The sequence below is a fragment of the Hordeum vulgare genome, chromosome 7H, assembly GCF_904849725.1.
Source record: "Hordeum vulgare subsp. vulgare chromosome 7H, MorexV3_pseudomolecules_assembly, whole genome shotgun sequence".
In the NCBI taxonomy this organism is placed as follows: Eukaryota; Viridiplantae; Streptophyta; class Magnoliopsida; order Poales; family Poaceae; genus Hordeum; species Hordeum vulgare.
In genome coordinates, this window is record NC_058524.1 from 251,908,247 (window position 1) to 251,929,171 (window position 20,925).

The 20,925-nt window shown below is 47.9% G+C and overlaps 1 protein-coding gene across 1 annotated transcript; it reads right to left on the reverse strand.

The window, feature by feature from the left end:
* Positions 1-1,547: 1,547 nt before the first annotated feature.
* On the reverse strand, positions 1,548-9,955 carry LOC123409716 (multiple myeloma tumor-associated protein 2 homolog). The gene is made up of 4 exons (XM_045102577.1): positions 9,795-9,955; positions 8,617-8,706; positions 2,222-2,483; positions 1,548-2,066 (listed from the first exon to the last, which is right to left on the reverse strand). Exons 1-4 carry the CDS (start codon positions 9,835-9,837, stop codon positions 1,760-1,762), a joined length of 702 nt encoding a protein of 233 aa, XP_044958512.1. The 5' UTR covers positions 9,838-9,955; the 3' UTR covers positions 1,548-1,759.
* Positions 9,956-20,925: the final 10,970 nt, after the last annotated feature.

Here is a 20,925-nt window from a genome sequence, read left to right on the forward strand (position 1 = left end):
TCTAGGGTTTAGTGGAGGTTGTCCTCCTATATAAACATATGTACCCCTTCGATATTAAGCAGACAATAAACAGTATATTCTGTTGTCGTCTCCCTGAGGAGACAAGAGCCCCAAACCCTAGCCGCCTCTCTCTCTCTCACGTCGCGACGGCGCCCAACCGCCGGCGCCAGCGTCCCCAACCTCGCAGCCCGCACTTCCACCCCTACAACCTACGTCCGAGACCTGGTAGAACCCTAGCCTCTACCAATTTTATTCTAACTTGAATATTTTTCTACACAGTTCTATGTTATGTAATGTAATCATACCTGCAATGCTACTTACTCTAGTTAGTGCAAGCTCTTCGTTGAAAGTCCAGGCAAGTCTTGTCTGGCACACTTGTTTGTAAACCACGGAATGCACATATTTTGCTTGCATAAATAATCGGTGTGTTTGAAGGTCTGTCATGAACTAGTCTTTCCTTCTTGGGTCGAGAAGTGACATTAGTAGTCTAGAATATCAACCAGGTGTGCTTATTTAGTGGCTGAATAAATATATGTACTTACTATATACGCTGTTTTAGTATCTGGTTTCTTATCGACTTAGTTTCAGTCTTACATAACCTACTCGGTTGTTGATGGTTTGTCGCTATTACCTTTCGATTCATGATAATACGTTGTCCTTTTGTATTCAGTTGTGTAAATGAAGTGCAAGTTAACCTTTGAGCAATTTCTATATCAAGCTGGACTTTTTAATCATGAGACACTTCGATTTGTCTTCTTGGCTGTCCTCATCTTTCACTTTGAGCAATTTCTACCAACCATTGTGTTCCAGGATTGTTTACATGTACCCTATGAGACCATCTGTCCTCATCATTTTTCATTGCTTGCTACAGGCAAAAGATCATCAAATATTGGATGAAGTGTGATGTTGAACGAACAGAATGAAGAAAATAAGATCCTCAAGCAATGAAAATCTTTCTTGGGTGGTGCTAATAATGCCAAGATCCAGTTTTTATGTAACCTTGACTAGATTGTGATCATCTGAGGTTTTGAACCTTTGTGGTATTGCAAAGATTGAACTTTTTATGGTGCTAATAATGCCAAGATTCAGTTTTTATGTAACCTTGACTAGATTGTGATCATCTGAGGTTGCGAACGTTTGTTGTATTGCAAAGATTGAACTTTTTACAAATTCTCGTGTTGAAGTTCTATGCATTGGCCTTTTTCGGTTTAATCCAAAACATTGCGATGTTGGTGCTGATACGGATTTATTCATCATGTCTATTCCTAGCACAAAGGCTAGTTCGTCAGTGCTGGTAAGGTTTCATGCTCATTTTGGTTCGGGTATAGATTTGACCTCAAATCCTAGTGCCTTCCAAACATGAAATTTGGATTTGAAATCTAGATTCAGCCAAATGAAATGAAATCTTGATAGAGATTTCATTTCATTTCATTTCAGCCAAATGAAATGAAATCAGGGGAGCCAAGCGAGTTGTAACTGATTGCACAATTAACCAAGGGAATTATAAAATTCGTAACAACTAAATTTCATCATGCACGATTTCAGTCTTCATCATGAAACACCACCATCTTTTCAATCTTCAATAGGCACAACAAAGTTATGTGATTCCGTCCTCAGTTGCATATGTGTTTCTGCTAAACAGGGTCACAGTATAGACAGCAGAATTCGATCATACACTACATTATCAAGCAAGAGTAGCATCCGTCATGAAAAAGAGCGTACAGTAGCAATACGGCTGCAGCACTGCTAGCCTGCTACGTTAATCAGAATCATGCCTCTTCTGCTTATCCTTGCGGTGGCGCTTCTCCCTGTCCTCCGAGTCGTGTCTACTCTCATACTTGTGTCTACTCTCATACTTGTCCCGCTTGCTCTCCTTTCCCTCATAGTGCTTTCCACGCCTCCGCTCTTTTTCTTTATCCCCTCTCTTCTCTTCGCGCCGCCTTTTCCCCTTCCTATCATCCTCAGAATCTTCCTGCTTCGTTGCAGGTGCAAAGTCAATCTGCTCAGGCTCCGTTCCAGGAGGGTCAGGACTAAGAGATATTGGTTCTTCCTCGTTGTGAGGAGCCCTGGAGTCAGGGAGATAACATGTGCGTTAAATTAGAGAAATTGACAATAAAATATTATACTACTTCCTCTGTACCTAAATAATTATAGTTGGAGAGAACACCACATTTCAAGGGAATTAAAAACATAAATAAATTGTACTGATGTGAAAACCTACTTGTATAAACCTAATCCTTGCACTTGTGCTGCTTCAGCATGGCCGGCTCCCAAATCTTCTGCCGTAGATCCCCTCTTTATTAGCTCAGCATATTCATGCTTATCTAAACGATTGCCCTTTGGTCGACTGCTACGCTTGGGAGCTAAGCCAAGTGCCTCACGCATGGCCTGTTCCTCCTCCTCTTTCACTCTCCTAATTTCTTCCTTCATAGCGTCTTCCGAGTCAGATTGCTTATCCCTTGTATACCACAGCAGGTCCTTCCCTGGCAGAGATAGCCAGAGCATCAATATTATCAAGCAGAAAATTTGTGCAGTCAATCACAAGCCTTGAGAATCCATGCAAGAAGCATTGCCATGTCAGCCTACTTTAAGTGCAAGCCCATGAAGCCACTTGCACAAGCCCAACCGTAAGATACAAGCAGGAACTCTGCTACTATGAAAAGGTGGTTAGGCCAATGTGAGTGTTCGTATTTTACAATCTAAAGAGCATGTTAAACGGTAACAGAAAAAAAAACATGTTATTATGTAACTGGCACACCGTACCTATGAACTACTCCCTCCGTTCCATAATATAAGTCTTCTTAGATATTCCACTAGAGGACTATATACGGATGTATATAGAAATACTTTAGAGTGTAGATTCACTCATTTTGCTTTGTATGTAGTCTCTTAATGAAATCGCTTAAAAGACTTATATTTAGGAACGGAGGGAGTAGAAGGTTTAACTGTGTAATTGCTCGGCCTAATTGTGCCCAGAATGTATCCAATCCATAGAGATGATCTAGTAGATAGCTGTTTTCGAGAGAGAGATGAGTAGCACAGTAGTTATGCAGACCGAGTGACCGACTTGCTTACATTATGCCAGATCCTCCCGGCCTTGACCGGGCCGCCTCCCGCGTCCGCCTGGCCACTGCCGACCTACATCGCCCTCGTCTTCACCCCGACGGAGATGACGGCCGCACTGATGGAGCTAGGGCAGGCAGTTGCGGACATCCGCTCCCTTCTCGCGGGGCCAATGTGCCGCCACTGCAGGTCGCCCCCTTCTCGCGGGGCCAATGTGCCGCCACTGCAGGCCGCCGCCTTCTTCCCCACCGTGGCGCCACCACCGCCCCTCTCGACTGCGCCGCACCAGGGGGCGACCTTGACGCACAGCGGGCCGCCGCCGACTCCGGGGGTACCCATCCAGGAGGTGTGGTTCCCCTCGTCGCCGTCTCGGCTGCCCGCCTGGCTCGCCGGGCCGGTCTACACGGCAGGCCCGGGTCAGCACTCCTTCCCGCCGCCAGCGGCGGCACACCCCGCCGGGTCGCTCGACGGGCCCTTCGGGACTGCGGGTCTCTACACCAGCGTGGGCGGGCCCCTGTTCCACGACGGTACCCTGCAGCCCGCCTACCCGGCTCCGTCGTCTTCGCTGCTCCGCGCAGATGCGACACCGACGACCGTGGGCTACGGCCATCCACCACTGCGCTTCTCCAAGCTGGAGTTCGCAACCTACGACGGCACCGAGGACCCCTTGAATTGGCTCAATCAATGTGACCAATTTTTCAGGGGGGCAGCGCACCCTCGCGTCCGACCGCACCTGGATCGCTTCATACCATCTTCGCGGCGCCGCGCAGACGTGGTACTACGCGCTCGAGCAGGACGAGGGCGGGATGCCATCATGGGAATGATTCCGCGATATGTGCCTCTTGCGCTTTGGCCCCCTCATACGCGGGAGCCGACTCGCAAAGCTTGGACGCCTCCCGTTCCTGTCCACGGTGCAAGACTTTGCCGATCGCTTCCAGGCGTTGGCATGCCACGCTCTCAGCGTCTCAGCCCACCAGCGGGCCGAGCTCTTCGTCGGGGGCCTACCAGACCACATTTGCGTGGACGTGGAGATGCGCGGGGCCCAGGACCTCCAGACAGCCATGTACTACGCCCGCGCGTTCAAGCGACGTGCGCTGGCCATGCAGCAGGCGACGGCATCCCGGGCATCTCGGTTGCCCCCTCAGGCGACAGCCTCCGCACCAGGCCGACCTCCTCAGACTTCCGCACCTGTCCCGGCCACGACAGCGGCGCACTCGTTCCGCCGGCTCACTCTAGCCGAGAAACTCGAGCGCCGTCGCTAAGGGTTATGCTATAACTGCGATGAGCCCTACGTGTCGGGTAACGTCTGCCCACACCTATTCTACTTGGAAGCTGCGGACTACATCGAGGAGGATCCCGTCGTAGCCGGGGTCGGCGACCTGCCCACCCCTGTCAATGCAGCGGTCGTGCCAGCACCCGCTCCTGCCACCGCCCTCGTGGTTTCCCTCCATGCTCTCACGGGTATACGGGCGGAAAAGACTATGCTGCTGTCGGTGACGATCGACAGGGAGCGTCTCCTAGCGCTCCTGGATACAGGCTCCACTCATAACTTCCTCCCCAAGTCGACCATGCGTCGATTGGCGCTTCAACCGATGGGCAGGGAGTAGCTTCGTGTTACCGTGGCGAATGCTGATCGCCTCCACTGCCACGGGACTGCGCGACAGGTCCCCATCGTCATCGGCAACGAGCACTTCGCCATCACGTCCATCACGTGCGTCGGCATCGACTTTTGACTTCATCCCCGGCGTCGACTTCTTGCGGACCCTGGGTCCCATCCTTTGGGACTTCGACGCCCTGTCGATAACCTTCTGGCGCCTAGGTCGCCGCATTCGGTGGAAGGGCGAGGGGGCGCTGCACTGGCAACACCCCAACCACAGCTGACGACGGCCACCGCTTAGCCTGAGCCGCCCCTGTTGGCTCATCTTTTGCAGCAGCACAGCGCCCTCTTCGACGAGCCGCAGGGCCTGCTGCCCGCACGAGCCTACGACCACCGCTTCATCTTCTTCCGGGCACAACTCCAGTTGCCGTGCGGCCGTACCGCTATCCACAGCTTCAGAAGGATGAGCTGGAGCGGCAGTGCGCGCTCATGCTTGCGTTGGGGATCATCCAAATTTCGACCTCCCCGTTCTCAGTGCCGGTGCTCCTCGTTCGCAAGCCAGACGGCACGTGGCGTTTCTGCATTGACTATCTTGCTCTTAACACCAAGACATCCAAGGACAAATTTCCCATACCGGTTGTCGATGAACTCCTGGACGAGCTACATGAAGCTCGCTTCTTCACTAAGCTCGACCTTTGTTCAGGCTACCACCAGGTTCAGATGCCACCCAAACGACGTCGCGAAGACAGCCTTTCATACCCATCACAGCCACTTCGAGTTCTTGGTGATGCCTTTCGGCCTCTCCAATGCACCGACGACATTTCAGGCCTTGATGAACGACGTCCTCCGCCCCTACTTGCGGCGGTTTGTGCTCGTGTTCTTTGACGACATCCTCATCTACAGCTCCTCATGGGCAGAGCACCTGCAGGACGTCGCCATCATCTTCAACGAGTTTCGGGCGCACCAGCTGCACTTCAAGCGCTCGAAGTGCTCGTTTGCCACGCCATACGTCGCCAATCTCGGCCACGTCATCTCAACGAAGGGAGTTGGCATGGATGCCGATAAGGTTGCGGCTATCGCGGCATGGCCGACGCCCCACTCACCACGGGCCCTCCGTGGTTTCCTGGGCCTTGTCGTCTGCTACAGGAAGTTCATCCGGGAGTTCGGCCTTATTGCCGCTCCGCTCACTCGCTTGTTGTGCCGCGATGCCTTTGCCTGGGACAGTGAGGCGACCGACGCCTTCCAGTCCCTTAAGCAGGCTCTCACCACAGGTCCGGTCCTCTAGATGTCGGACTTCGATCAGCAGTTCATGGTCGACTGCGATGCCTCATGAGTGGGGTTCGGCGCCGTCCTTCACCAGGGCGCCGGGCCGCTTGCATTCTTCAGCCGGCCGTTCGCCGCGCGTCATCACAAGCTCGCGGCCTACGAGCGGGAGCTCATCGGCTTGGTCCAGGCTATGCAACACTGGCGACCTTATCTTTGGGGGCGCCACTTTCTAATTCGCACAAATCACTACTGCCAGAAATTTCTACTGGAGCAGCACTTATCCACCGTGCGCAGCACCAGTGGATCAGCAAACTCTTCGAGTTCGACTTCACGATTGAGTACCGGCCGGGCCGCCTCAACATCATGGCAGACGCTCTATCCCGCCGCGACACCGACCACGACTCAGACGTCACCGACACCACGGGCGTTGCCCTCTGCATCAGCTCTGGGCCATCATTCGCCTTCTTCGACGACATCCGCAGCGCCACTGCAACGACCGCGGATGCGCAGCTCCTTCGGCAACGCCTCGCTGAGGGCAACTTGCCGGCGTCGTGGCACCTGGACGACGACTTACTCCCTCCATGGTCGACGCCTTTTCATGCCGGATCACGACGATCTCCGTCACCAGGCCACCGCGGATGCGCAGCTCCTTCGGCAACGCCTCGCTGAGGGCGACTTGTCGGCATCGTGGCACCTGGACGACGGCTTACTCCTCCATGGTCGACGCCTTTTCATGCCAGATCACGACGATCTCCGTCACCAGGCCATCATGCTAGCACACTCGGCAGGCCACGAGGGTGTGCAGAAGACTCTCCGCCGCCTACGCGCTGATTCCTACATGCGCTGGTACAAGACTGGGTGCGGTCTTGCGTGACGTGCCAGCGCAAACAAGACGGAGACACTACAACCGGCGGGGCTACTACAGCCCCTTGAGGTGCCTTCCCAGGTCTGGGCCGACATCTCCATGGACTTCATCGAGGGCCTTCCCAAGGTGGGCGGCAAGTCGTCATCCTCACAGTGGTGGACCGTTTCTAAGTAAGCGCACTTCATCGCCCTCAGCCACCCCTACACCGACACCTCGGTCGCGCGTGCCTTCTTCGACGGCATCGTCCGCCTTGACGGGTTTCCATCCTCGATTGTCAGCAACCACGACCCCGTGATCACCGGCCATGTGTGGTAGGATCTTTTTCGGATGGCAGGCGTCAAATTACCCCTCAGCACGGCATTTCATCCGCAGACCGACGGTCAATCCGAGGTGGTCAACAAGGTGATTGCTATGTACTTACGCTGTGTTACAGGTGATCGCCCACGGGCTTGGGTGGACTGGCTATCTTGGGGCGGAGTACTGCTACAACACCTCCTACCACTCCGCCCTGCGTGCCACCCCCTTCGAGGTGGTCTACGGTCGTCCTCCACCTCCCATGCCGTCGTTCCAGCCTGAGACGGCTCGGACTGAGGCGGCAAGCGCCCTTCTTCGCGACAAGGATGAGATCCTTGCCGAGGTGCGCCAACGTCTTCTCCAAGCCCAGCAGTTGTCCAAGAAATACTATGATGCCCACCACTGAGAAGTGGAGTTGGCTTGTTGAAGCCCTTTCGCGGTGAGCCGCCGACGGTTGCGTCGGATCTTCCACCGACCTCCGATGGCCGTCTCCTTCCTGGTCCAGCGAAGGTGTTGAAGGCCCAACAGAGCCGCGGCGTATGGCGCATCTTGATCCAGTGGCAAGGCCTTCCGGAGGAGGACGCTACTTGGGAGCCCCTTGATGAGTTTCGCAAGCACTTCCACCACTTCCAGCTCGAGGACGAGCTATTTGCGCAGGCGGGATGAGATGTTATGACCGATATACATTATAACCGGAGAGGGCCCAAGGGCCCAGCCACTTAAGGGCCTGTCCCAACTTATCTTATAGTTATTAGGGGCTTAGCCCAGTTTATCTTATTTGTTAGCACTAGGGAGATTATATATACTCATGTAAGGACTCGGTTTTGTTTAACCTAAACCCTAGCCGCCTTCTCTCTCTCTCGCTCTCGTTCGCGCGATCACGACGCCCCGCCGCCAACCTCTCTTCCACCCCTACAACCTAAGACCTAGACCTGGTAGGGATCCTATTCTTATCAACATCAAACAGGGAGCTCATTGCAGATTAAAGTACTCCCCTCTGTAAACACATATAAGACGTTTTAGATCATTATTCTTCTTATATTTGTTTACGGAGGGAGTAGTTCACAAGTGTGAACAGGGTTCAGCAGGAAATTATACCAAGAAACATGGGGTTTTGAATCAGAGGGTGCTTGGATCCAAGAGACTAAAACTAGTCTGACTAAAACTAGTCTCTTTAAGAGGCTAAAGTTCCAAGCACCCCTGACTAAAGAGAGGCTAAAACTAGTCTTGAGGCTAAAATCTTTTAGTCAAGGGTACCCCTACTAAAATGTGCATTAGTCCTCTCTCTCCTCATTTAACTCCTTATGCAAGTTCTGGATTGGAGGGTTCGGAGGATAATAAATGCTCATTAACTTGATTTTAGTCTCTTTAGTACTTGGATCCAAGCATGGATGAGGCTAGCAAGTTTTAGTCTCACTACTTTTAGTCATGGGACTAAAACGTATCCAAGCACCCTCTCAAATTCACGAAACTAGGAAAGGGCGGTGACATAAGAAATCTATAGTGCAAGAAAGGGGAAGGGGGTATGTACCTTTCTGCCATCGACCAACAGGAGCCTTAACGCTATGACCGAGGTAATTCTCCCGGTGCTTGTCAACCTTAACATCATCCCATTTGAACTCTGTGGGAATAAATAAGACAAGATAACTGAGTATTGAGCTGTCGATCTCCATCTTATGTCGCAATATAATAACAAGGTTATAATGATAAGTATAATAGAAGGCTAGAAAATGGAAATGTCAGTAACAATAAGTCAATAACAAATGATGGAGTACACATGTGAGTTGTGAACTGGACTTTTAGGTTCACATTTTTTACTTTGGGTTTTTAAGAAGAAAACAGTTTTATGTAAAATAGGATGCACTGCGAAATACTAGAGGCATGGCATTTAAACTTTATTTCAATCGTTCCAATTAAATAGGCAAGCAAGGTACAACTAGTTGACAACGGCAGGTTAGTTGTAAATCATAATTGTCTCCTAATATGTGGAGAAAAACATAGGCTATATACTGCTATAACTGTTCAGAACACGGGCAGAAGCGCGGATGCAATTGAACTAGAATCTAATTGTTCTGGTGAATTATTCCTACTGTTGATTAGCAGGGGCATGCCCATTCCAGTGATGCAACTAACATCTAAAAAGGATAGAAATACAATGAACATAAGTCAATGTCTTCATTTTTGTGTTGTCCTCCAGCTTGAAGAATAAACACTGGTGCATGTGCATATTTTATATGGTACTCACAGTTTCTAAAACCTGTATAAATTTGAAAGGCCATACGTCCACTTAGATGGATTTATTTGATGCCAGAATAGTGAAATACTACTACTGTGTGACACCATATCTAATCCTGAAAAATTAAGGTCCAAAATGATAAATGGGGGAGCAGAAATTCCACCATAAGTTCTGATAATTTAGACTGGAACTTATCCCCCTCCCTATTGTAACTATGTGTCTACATCGTGACCCTCTTAAATTAACAAGTGGCGGGGCCTTAATCAAACAATCATCTAACAGAAACAGATCAGCTTAGACGGTACGATCCCTAAGCGGAAACACAAAATAACCCAATCCCTGGGCAATTCCCATCTCCCCAACGCAATATGAAGCGGAACCAAAAGGCCAGAGCAGGCCCACGAACGCTCGAAACCCTAACTGCAGTACCGCGTCCAACATGTGGGGGGGGGGGGGGGGGGGGGGGGGCTTACGATCTCGCCCGCCGCGAACGCCGCCTCTCGTGGGATGGTACATCTCGACGACGATACGTGCGAAACCCGGAGGGGGGCGGACTCGGGGATTCCAGCGACGAAGACGACGGCGAGAAGTCGGCTCGGCTGGACAGACGCAGCCGTGATATAGGCTGGGCCAACCTATCTACCAGAGCCCTCAAACCCTCGAACCATTATAAAATAAGGGGAACGCTACGCGTCTGCCGGAGGATTTTTAAAAATTATCCGTCACCTAGCTAGCCGTCGGATGCCGATCTAACGCCTCGCGTCCCCGCCGCATGGTCAGTCGTTATTTTCTGAAAGACGCTCGAGTTGCGGAAACTTTCGCTTTGTTGCAGGATCCGTTAATTCCTGAAACAACGGTCGAGTTTCAGAAACAATTTGCTTGTTGCAGTTTTTTTTCGTCGTCTTTCTGTAACATATGTATTTTTACGGAAGAATTTTCTGCAACAATGGTCGAGTTTCGGAAATTTTTGCAACAAAGGTCAAGTTGCGGAATTTTTTTCGTCTCTCCCTTCTTCGATCTGACGCCGCCGCTGCCCCACCAACCGGCCGCAGCACGCGCCCTGGCCCCCGCCCGCCCGCCCGCCACACTCGCGGCAGGGCAGCGCGGCGGCAGCCATGCCCCAGCTCACCCAAGGTGTTCTCCTCCTTGGCGGCCGCAGCCTCCTAACGCTCCGCCCCTGCAGGAAATCCATGGCCTCCCCTTCCTCACGCGTCGGAGGGGACGCAGCAGGCCGGCGGCGGAGGGGAGGCCCAGCCTGTGGCGAGCACGGGAGCGCGTGGGCATATTGCGGCGACCTGCTGGCTCGTATGAGTAGTGGCGTTGCGGGAGCTTGAGGTGGTGGTGGCCATGCCATGCTGCAGGAGCTGGGAAAAGGAGCTGGTTAAGAAGGAGATAAGAAGGATTTAGCGGTGCGAGGGACACGCGTCGCGTGATGAAGGCGACGGACGCCCAGTGTTTGATCCGCCGGATGAAAGGAATACTTTCCCATAAAATAACCGTTTTTTTACAGTTTTCATCAAAAAAACGGCGTAGACTAGAACCCTTAAACCCTTAAACCTCTAAAAAAATTTAGAGGTCCAACCCTTAAACCCTTCCCAGCCTGTAGAAGTGAGGGTTGGGAGGGAAAACTGCCTCCAACCCGCACTCAACTTCCCACCTCGCGCGGGAGGCAGTTGGTTCACCGCGCGCGCGAGGAAGTTGCTTCAACCGCCGCCGACCCGCCTCCCCCCGCGCTCCGGCCGCCGCCCCGGCCATCGCGCCCCCGCGCCCGCCCCGCCCGCCGCGCCAGCCGCCCCGCCCGCCCAGGCCGCCATCGCGCCCCGCCCGCCCCGCCCCCGCGCCCGCCCCGCCCGCCCCGCCCGCCCGCCCCGCCCGCCGTCGCCATGGCCTCCATCTCCGCCGCCACCAAGGCCGCCATCGCGCCCCGCCCGCCCCGCCCCCGCGCTCGCCCCGCCCGCCACGCCCGCCCGCCCCGGCCGCCGTCGCCATGGCCTCCATCTCCGTCGCCACCAAGGCCACCTCCGCCGCCTTCGCCCACAAGGTCCCCTCCCCTTCCCTCTCCCTGCCGCAGAAGGAGCTCGCCGCGGCGGCGCCGCAGCAGCAGCAGCGCGCGAGCGCCAGCAGCCGCCGCGCGCGGTCCTGGCTGTATTCCGATTTTTGCATTAGGTGTAATATTCGATTAGCACTATTCGAACAACAGTTATCAATATCACACTTTGCATATTTTTGCATACTGTATGCTTCTCACGTTCTGTTTATTTTTAGTGTGATAAAATATTGGTTTTTGAACATGCTATCTCTTTTCATATTGTGGAGAAACTTTTCCCTATTTCTTTCTTGCATACAGGGTGTTTCCTATGGAAAATGGTGCTTTGATCTGTTTAATCTTATTTCAGGTGCCTCCAACCATGAGGTTTATTATGTTTTTCTAGTGAAAATTATGCAATGCCAAATGACAGTTTTAAGGGTTGGGGTTGGGGCAAAGACTAGAACCCTCAAACCCAACCCTTATAACGTTCCGTTATAAGGGTTGGGTTTGAGGGTTCTAGTCTTTGCCCCTGTTTTTCAATCCTTAAAAGTGTCAAAAATAGGCAATTCTCAACCCTTAAAACTGATTTTAGACTTAAGGGTTTGAGCGTTCTACTAGAGATGCTCTTACGACCGGACAGATGCTTGGATCCAAGGGACTTATTTTAGTCTTACTAAAAAAGGCTAAAGTTTCAAGCACCCCTGACTAAAGAGGGGTTAAAATTAGTTTCGAGAATTAAAAAAATTAGTCAGGGATACCCCTACTAAAATGTGGATTAGTCCTCTCTCCTCATTTAACTCCTCTCCTTTAACACACGCGAGTTCCGGATTGAAGGGTTTGGAGGATAATAAATGCTCATTAACTTGATTTTAGTCTCTTTAGTATTTGGATCCAAGCATGGGTGAGGCTAGCAAGTTTTAGTCCCACTATTTTTAGTCATGGGACTAAAACGTATCAAGCACCCTCTAAGAAAGAAAGGCCTTTGTCTAAAAAAAAACTACTCTCTCTGTCCGGAAATAGATGTCTCCGACGAAATTTTACGAAAACCCCCTCCCCTTTCCTCCAACAAACATCGCAACCCACCGCTCCTGCTCGGTCGCCTCGCCACGCTCCGGCCGCTTGGGACGTCGCCTCGCCACGCACACCAACCGATTCTTCCATCGCCTCGCCGACCGCCGGCCGCCTTCTCCCGCTCGTCTCGCCTCTTCTCTTCTTCCTCACCAGGAGCTCAAGATGGAAGGAGTCTTTTTTTCTTCAAAGCTCGCGATTTGTTGACTCCAACGGCGGTGCTGCCCCGTGCCCCTCGAACTACTCCAACCACTTCCCCGTGCTCGTCCTGAAGCTGGGGGCATGGAAGTCATTGGGGATCAGCGGCCGACAGCGTGCGCCGCTCCGCAAGGAGGTGCTCCTCGCCGGCGAGGACTGGACCTACGACCCGCACTGCGGCGAGATGCGCACCAAGCGCAATGTTGTCAGGACCTGATGAACTATAGAGATGTATTTAGGAAGGAAAGGGGAAAGTTCTCCCGAGCTAACGTATATTCCCAGTATATGCTTGTTCTCAGACAAGGAGGAAGATTAATTCATGTCCAGCTAGCCACATCCCGGCAGCTATTAATAGGCTCAAAGGTTTTACCAAAAGGGGTAAGAAATGCTACAGCCCGACAATGGACTTACTACAGTAAATATCCTACGGCTCTCGACGAAGCGGTACGCGAGGAGAGGGTCTGCACCGTTGGATAACTGAACTTAACTAGACTCTGTATCTGCACTTGTGCTGAGCCTGACATTGCCCCCTTCTTGAACACAACGTGTCCTCACGGTGTTGTAGCATCTTGGCGCCACTGTAGGGTTGTTGCTTTGAAAAACTCAGGGAAGGTATATTTGATAAAATCTGCATCCTCCCAAGTTGCTTCTTCTGGTGACAAGTTCTCCCACTGGATTAACCATTGTACTACTGGCAGGTTCTGCCTTCGAATCTGTCTGACTTGAAGAACTCCAGCAGGCCCTGTTTTGATTGTCCCATCTTGATTGACCATAGGTAGATTGGGACTAGGGATGGACTGAGAACCCACATGTTTCTTTAGTTGACTGACATGAAAGACAGGGTGGATCTTAACATGATCAGGAAACTGTAATTTATAAGCTGATTTGCACACCTTTTGTATGACGAGAAAAGGACCATAAAACTTGTATTGTAGCTTAAGTGCTCCTCTGAAACCAAAAGCTGCCAACCTGTAAGGGGCCATCTTGAGATAAACCATATCTCCCACTTCAAAGGATCTCTCCACTCTTTTCATATCAGCATATTTCTTCATTCTGTTTTGAGCTTGCACCAGATTGTTTTTTAGTTGATCCAACATGTGTTGTTTGGCTGTCAGAAAATCAAGTGCCTCCCCATCTTCAGGACCAGGAATAGCCAGCTCACTAATGAGAGGATGAGGATAGCCATAAAGAGCTTGGAATGGTGGCATTTTGAGACTGGTATGATAGGTGGAATTGTACCAAAACTCAGCTAATGCTAACCAAGAAGCCCACTTGCTAGGAGCAGTAGTAGACATACACCTCAAATATGTTTCCAAACACTGATTAATTCTTTCTGTTTGTCCATCTGTTTGAGGATGATAAGCAGTGCTATATCTCAGCTCCACTTTCAAAGCAGCAAATATGTCCTTCCATAACTTGCTTGTGAAAATTCCATCTCTATCAGATATAATCATTTTAGGTGGACCGTGTAACCTAATAATCTGATCCACAAAAGCTTGAGCTACACTTAGGACTGAATAAGGGTGTGACAGTGGGATGAAATGAGCATATTTTGCAAATCTGTCCACCACTACCATGATCACATCATATCCTTTTGATATTGGCAACCCTTCCACAAAATCCATAGATATGTGTTGCCAAGCTAAATCTGCCACAGGTAAAGGGTCAAGTAATCCTGGTTGGAGGCAGTTCTCATGCTTGGCTCTTTGACATATAGGACATGCAGCAACAAATTCTTCCACTGCTTTCTTAAGCCTAGGCCAGTACAAAATTGATTTCACTCTCTGGTAAGTTGCCATGTTTCCAGAGTGTCCTCCTACTGGGGAGCTATGTAATGCTGCTAACAGTTTGTTTCTTAAGGGTGGAATATTCCCCACTAGTATTTTCCCTTTGTATCTGATGATACCTGAATGAAGAGAATAATCACCATCTTTGTGCTCAGGTTGTAAGAGTAATTTTTCCAACAAGTTTTTACTGTCAGCATCTCTTTGATAGCTGTCCAACAAGTCCTCAGCCCACATACGAGTTGCTGTAGAAATAGCCATACAGCCAGGAAGTACTCTGGAAAGAGCATCAGCTACTTTGTTGTACACTCCTTTCTTATACTGGATAGTGAAATTGAATTCTAGCAACTTCATCATGAATTTATGTTGGATTCCTTCAGTCAACTTTTGATCAGTGATGAACTTTAAGGATTGCTGATCTGTTTTGATAGTAAGATTATTTCCCAATAGATAGTGTCTCCATCTTTTCAAAGCTTCCAGAATAGCTAAAGCTTCTTTTTCATAGGTGGATAGTGCAGCATTTCTAGGGCATAATGCAGCACTGTAGTAAGAAATGGGTCTTCCTTGTTGCATTAACACAGCTCCAATACCTTTGCCAGAAGCATCAGTCTCCAATACAAAAGGTTGAGAAAAATCAGGTAGAGCTAAGACTGGAGCAGAAATCAATGCTTGTTGTAACTGTCTGAAGGTTGCCTCTTGTGCTGATTGCTAGGAGAAGTTGCCCTTTTTGAGAACATCATGCAAGGGTCTACATATTAATCCATATCCTTTTATGAATCTCCTGTAATACCCTGCTAGGCCCAAAAAGCTTCTGAGCTTAGTGACTGTATCAGGCACAGGCCACTCTGCAATAGCAGAGATTTTCTTTGGATCAGTGGCTACTCCTTCAGCAAAAATGACATGACCCAGGTATTCTACTTGATGAGCAGCAAAAACACATTTAGATAGTTTGGCAAACAAGCTATGTTCCTTTAATGTTTCCAAAACAATCTTGATGTGTTCCAAATGTTCCTTGAGATTTTTGCTGAATATCAGAATATCATCAAAGAAAACTAACACAAACTTCCTCAAGTAGGGAGCAAATATTGTGTTCATAAGTTCTTGGAAAGTGCCAGGAGCATTTGATAATCCAAAAGGCATCACCAAATACTCAAAATGACCCAAAAATGTCCTGAATGCAGTTTTGTGTATATCTTCAGGCTTCATTCTGATTTGATGATAACCAGATCTAAGGTCCAGCTTAGAGAAGTAGGCAGCTCCATGTAACTCATCTAACAGATCCTCTATTACAGGTATATGGAATTTGTTTTTAACTCTTAATGCATTGAGCCTTCTGAAATCAGTACAGAGTCTCATAGATCCATCCTTTTTCTTAACTAATATAACAGGAGCTGCATAAGGACTCTGGCTATGCCTGATAAAATGAGCAGCCAATAACTTCTTAATCTGCTCTTCCATTTCTTGTTTCTGGTGTTGGGGCACTCTATAAGGCCTACACTGAGGAGGAGTGGCCCCTGGGACTAGAGGAATAGTGTGATCCAGTGTTCTCTGGGGTGGAAGGGTTTTAGGTTCTTCAAACAGATCAACATACTCCATTAGTAGCTTTTGCACTTGTGGTGGAGTTTTGCAACCCTCAGGTGCAATCATCATGATATCCTGGATTTGCAATAAGAACACTTCCACTCCTTTGTCCAACAACTTGTTCATTTTCTCAGATTTCACTTCCTTAACATTGGTAGCATTTGTAAACATGGCAGTAGTAACTGTTTGTTGTTCTTGTACAGTAAAACTGAATTGTTGCTTGGGTATATCAAAAGAAACAGGACTGACAGCTGTAAACCAATCATACCCTAGGATAGCATCATGACTTGGAAGTGATAGAATTCTGAAATTGTGTTGTAGTTTAAGTTTACCAACTGAAACTCACAATTTGGTGATACTGCATCAGAAATCAAGGTTCCTCCCCCAGCTACAGATATAGTTCTTGGTTTAACTGGTAACAACCGACAATTAGCATTGATTGCAAAATCTTGGTTGAGGAAAGAAGATGTGCTACCAGAGTCAAGTAATGCAACATCTCTTTTTCCATTGATGTGAATCACCACCGTAGGAGTAGGAACAGTCATTTGATGACCCATAGCAAAAGCAGAGATAAACATAGCTTGCTCTCCTTCAGATAAGGTTTCAGGAGGCTCCTGATTGTTCATCTCTTCCATCTCTTATGGCATTGGTTCTTCTGTTTCTGGTTGCATCAAATGGACATTAGGAACTAATTTGCATTTATGACCATGCATCCACTTATCACCACATCTCCAACACTCTCCCACCTTCCTGATTTTTTGATAAGTATCAGGTTGCTTTGTTGTAGTTTGTGATCCAGAAGCAGTAGACACAGTAGAATTTTTTTGTGCCACATTGTTGCTGTTAGGTTTTTGATAGAAATTGGAATATGCTAACCCAGTTCTTTTAGGGAAGCTAGGAAGAGGAGGGTGACAAGGTTCCACATCCTTGGCCAGCCAGTAAGCATCAGTGAGAGATTGTGGTCTCAATGGTCTGATTTGAAACTTGATTCCTTCTCTGAGGCCATTAACATAGCATCTTACAAACCATAATTCATTAAGTTCAGGGTTTTCCTCTTGCACATCAGCCATTAAATCCTCAAACATCTTTGTATATTCAGATACAGTGCTGTTCCCTTGCTTTGCAGAGTTAAACTTCTCTGTTAAGTCGTAAGAACCTTGTGCAGAGAATCTCTTGATTAGTTCAGCACAAAATTGTTTCCAAGTCAGTTGTTTCTTAAGAATTCTAGATCTTCTTAGCCATGTGTCAGCTTCACCAATAACATATAGTTGTGCTAGAGAAACTTTATATTCTTCAGGAGCTGCTGACATCTGAAAGTACTTGTTACACTGCCTGATCCATCCTACTGGATCTGTTCCTTCAAATCTAGGGAAATCCAGTTTTGGGCCTTTTGTCATAGATTTCATGAACTAAGCTTGCATGTCATTCTCATAATTCCTATAATAGCCCTGCCACATCTGTCTGTCTCTGTTGGTTTGGTAATATTTGTTGAAAACAGGGGTGTGACCACCATCTCTTGCTGTTGCAGGTGTTCCCATAGCACTCACATGATCTGTTCTCTATTGATTGTCATACCCAGGAGGAAAAGTTTGCCTATGTACCTTCAGAGGTGGTAACTGTTGTGTCTGAATCTCTTCCAGCTGTTTGGTTTTTTCCTTTTCCAACTCCAGCTGCTTCCTCAAGAATTCCTTTCTCAACTGTTGCTCTTGTATATCTTCTTGGTGCAGAGTAGGGGAACGAGCTGTCTGACTAGAACTGGCTATATTAGTGACTCCTCCAATTTGTCCCCCCAGGTGGAATCAAGGTTTGCAAAGACTGACTGATAGCTGACAACTGTTTACTCATATCTAACACTGCTTTCTCAATACTGCCCACATGTGTTGAGATGTCACCTTGCTTGGAATCGATGGAATGCATGTCTTCCTGCAACTTGGACACATCACTGCGCAGGCTAGCATTGTTCTTTTGCAGAGCACCGAATTCATCCCTTAAGGACAAGATTTCTTGCACATCAGCTTCATCTAAAGCTGCTTTGTGTCCCATCTCCTCGATCTAAGTCACGGGTTAGGAATTTTACCACTGAATAATCAGCAACCCTTCGAGACAACTCAGATCCTGCCGCCGCCTAGATCCAAGCCTCCAAAAGCATACAAATCAGCGCAAGGACCTGGAATTTTACCGATCACACAATTTGTTCGATCAACCACTCCTGCTCGACTGATCTATGCCCGAACAAAACACCGCCACCAGCGCCACCAAAAAACTAACAGGACTCGAACACCGCCGCCAACGCCGCCATAACTATGCCGATCGTCCACTATAGGGTGGGAAAAGGGTGGGAAAGGGGTGGGACTCGTGGATCGGGGAACGAATTATGTCACTCCACCACCTTGTGGCTGAGGATCGCCTGCATCTGATACCAATTATGTCAGGACCTGATGAACTATAGAGATGTATTTAGGAAGGAAAGGGGAAAGTTCTCCCGAGCTAACGTATATTCCCAGTATATGCTTGTTCTCAGACAAGGAGGAAGATTAATTCATGTCCATCTAGCCACATCCCGACAGCTATTAATAGGCTCAAAGGTGTTACCGAAAAGGGGTAAGAAATGCTACAACCCGACAATGGACTTACTACAGTAAATATCCTACGGCTCTCGACGAAGCGGTACGCGAGGAGAGGGTCTGCACCGTTGGATAACTGAACTTAACTGGACTCTGTTTCTGCACTTGCGCTGAGCCTGACAAAGGGCCACAAGGTCGACTGCATCGCCGTAGAGAAGTAAACACCCCCGCGTTTCCCTCCCTTCCTTCTCGCGATCAGTCGCGTCCTGTTCTCCTCGATCGATGCCTGATTACTCTAGATGTGCTATGGTTTGTTTCTGCAGGGAGGAGTTGAGCTGATGAACAAGATTCCCCAGATGGTTCGATCATAGGATTATGATAAATTTGTTTGTCTGCCTGAATTTTTAATAATGCTACTCCTTTCTGCAGTTTCACAAAGCTTAGATGAGCTCGTGTCTGCTATTGCATACAGATTAGAAACAACAAAGTTTGTAGTTTATGAGAGCTGAGAAAGAACTGTGTCGACACTGCTAGATTCAGTAGAACTCTGTAGGCTACATTTAGTTTCTTTACCGCATAAAAATGCTTTAGACTGCTAGATTTAGTATAGTGATAATCCAAAATGACTCACACTGCATAAAATGCTTCTTTTGTTGTGATAATATGCTCCTTTTGACATCTATACTCTCAATATGTGTCCCTATGCCCATGTTATTTCAGTAAAAAGTTTGCATACACATCAAACTTCATTTGCTATGGAAGGACATTCTGATTTTCAGAAACTTCATTTCTTATCAAATGTTTCAGTGGAACTGAATTGTGTGTAAATTCAATTAACTCCTAAAAAGTCGGCATACACATCAAACTTCATTTTCTATAGCAGCACCCGAAAGAGCAGCCAAAACAAATTCAGAGCTCGTAGTAAAGATTAACTAAAACCTGAAATCTAAAATTTTAGCTGAATTTTACCTTCTTCTTCTACAAGCAGAGGCGGATACCTTGGGGTCAGTGACGGGGACCAGAGGGCGTCAGCGTTGCCCACCACGAGTAGCGATTGAAGGAGAGGCGTCCACCACCACCACCACCAGGAGTAGTGGAAGGAGAGGCGTCCACCACCACCACCACCACCACCAGCCGACGGTCCTACAGAGGTAAATGATTTGTCTAAAAGTCAGTTAACTCAAACTGTGTGGAACAGGTAATTGATTTGCAATATGGGTTACTCAAATCTTCTTCTTCTTGTAATCAAATTACTGAATCTTCTTGTAATATGCATATTACATCATGGCAACAGTTCTTCTACTTATCTTGAAGAAGAAAAAGAAGAAGAAGAAGAAGAAGAAGAAGAAGAAGAAGAAGAAGATGATGATGATGATGATGATGATGAAGAAGAAGAAGGAGGAGGAGGAGGAGGAGGAGAAGACAAAGAATATGAAGAAGAAGAAGAAGAAGACAAAGAATATGAAGAAGAAGAAGAAGAGGACAAAGAATATGAAGAAGAAGAAGAAGATATTGTAATGATCTTGTACATCTTGTAATGACCCTTGATGAAAATATTATTTCTCTTCTTTTTACTCCTTGTATTGACCTTGTACATCCTGTAGTGACTACTCCAATATTAATGAAGATATTATTCAAATAATTCAAATGAATTCAGATTAATTCAAATAATCCAAATAATTCCAGATAATTCAAATAAATCCAAATAAATAAAATCAATTCAAATAAATTTATATAAATCCAAATAATCCAAATAAATTCAAATAAATCACATGACATACTCCAATACTTTCTCATTGAACACATGACACAAAGACATACACATGACACAAGACATACATATCACACATGACACGAATTCCTATATTTTCTTTTCATATCCTTTCTTTTAGTTTCTCTATCTACTGCCTTCCTTTTCCTTAGTCTAATCCTCTTGTTCAAGAATGGCCATTGTGTCGGCAATTAGCTCGGCACTGCAATACACACCGATTATTTCCTCTCCAGCATTTTGTAAGCGATCTTTGTGCAAGTGAGGAATCTTGTAGCTATTTCCTCCTTGATCTTTCATAGCTTCAACCATGAATGCTTGGAGTGTGATGAAGCTCTTCAACAACTTATGAGCGTCATGGTTCTCAAACTACTCCTCTACACCATGTATCAGTTTCCTTATATTCATAGGCGATCTATAGTCGGTTAGGGATTGGAAAGAGAGGTGGAAGCACAGGTCTAAAACATTGAGCTCGGATCTAAAACAATCAAGTTCAAATCAATAGCATGACCTTGTTGAGCTTTGTCCTCCTCTTTAGCAATCAAGTTCAAATCCATAACATGACCGTGACACCCTCAATTTGATTGTACACTAATCATACACGTAAATGCG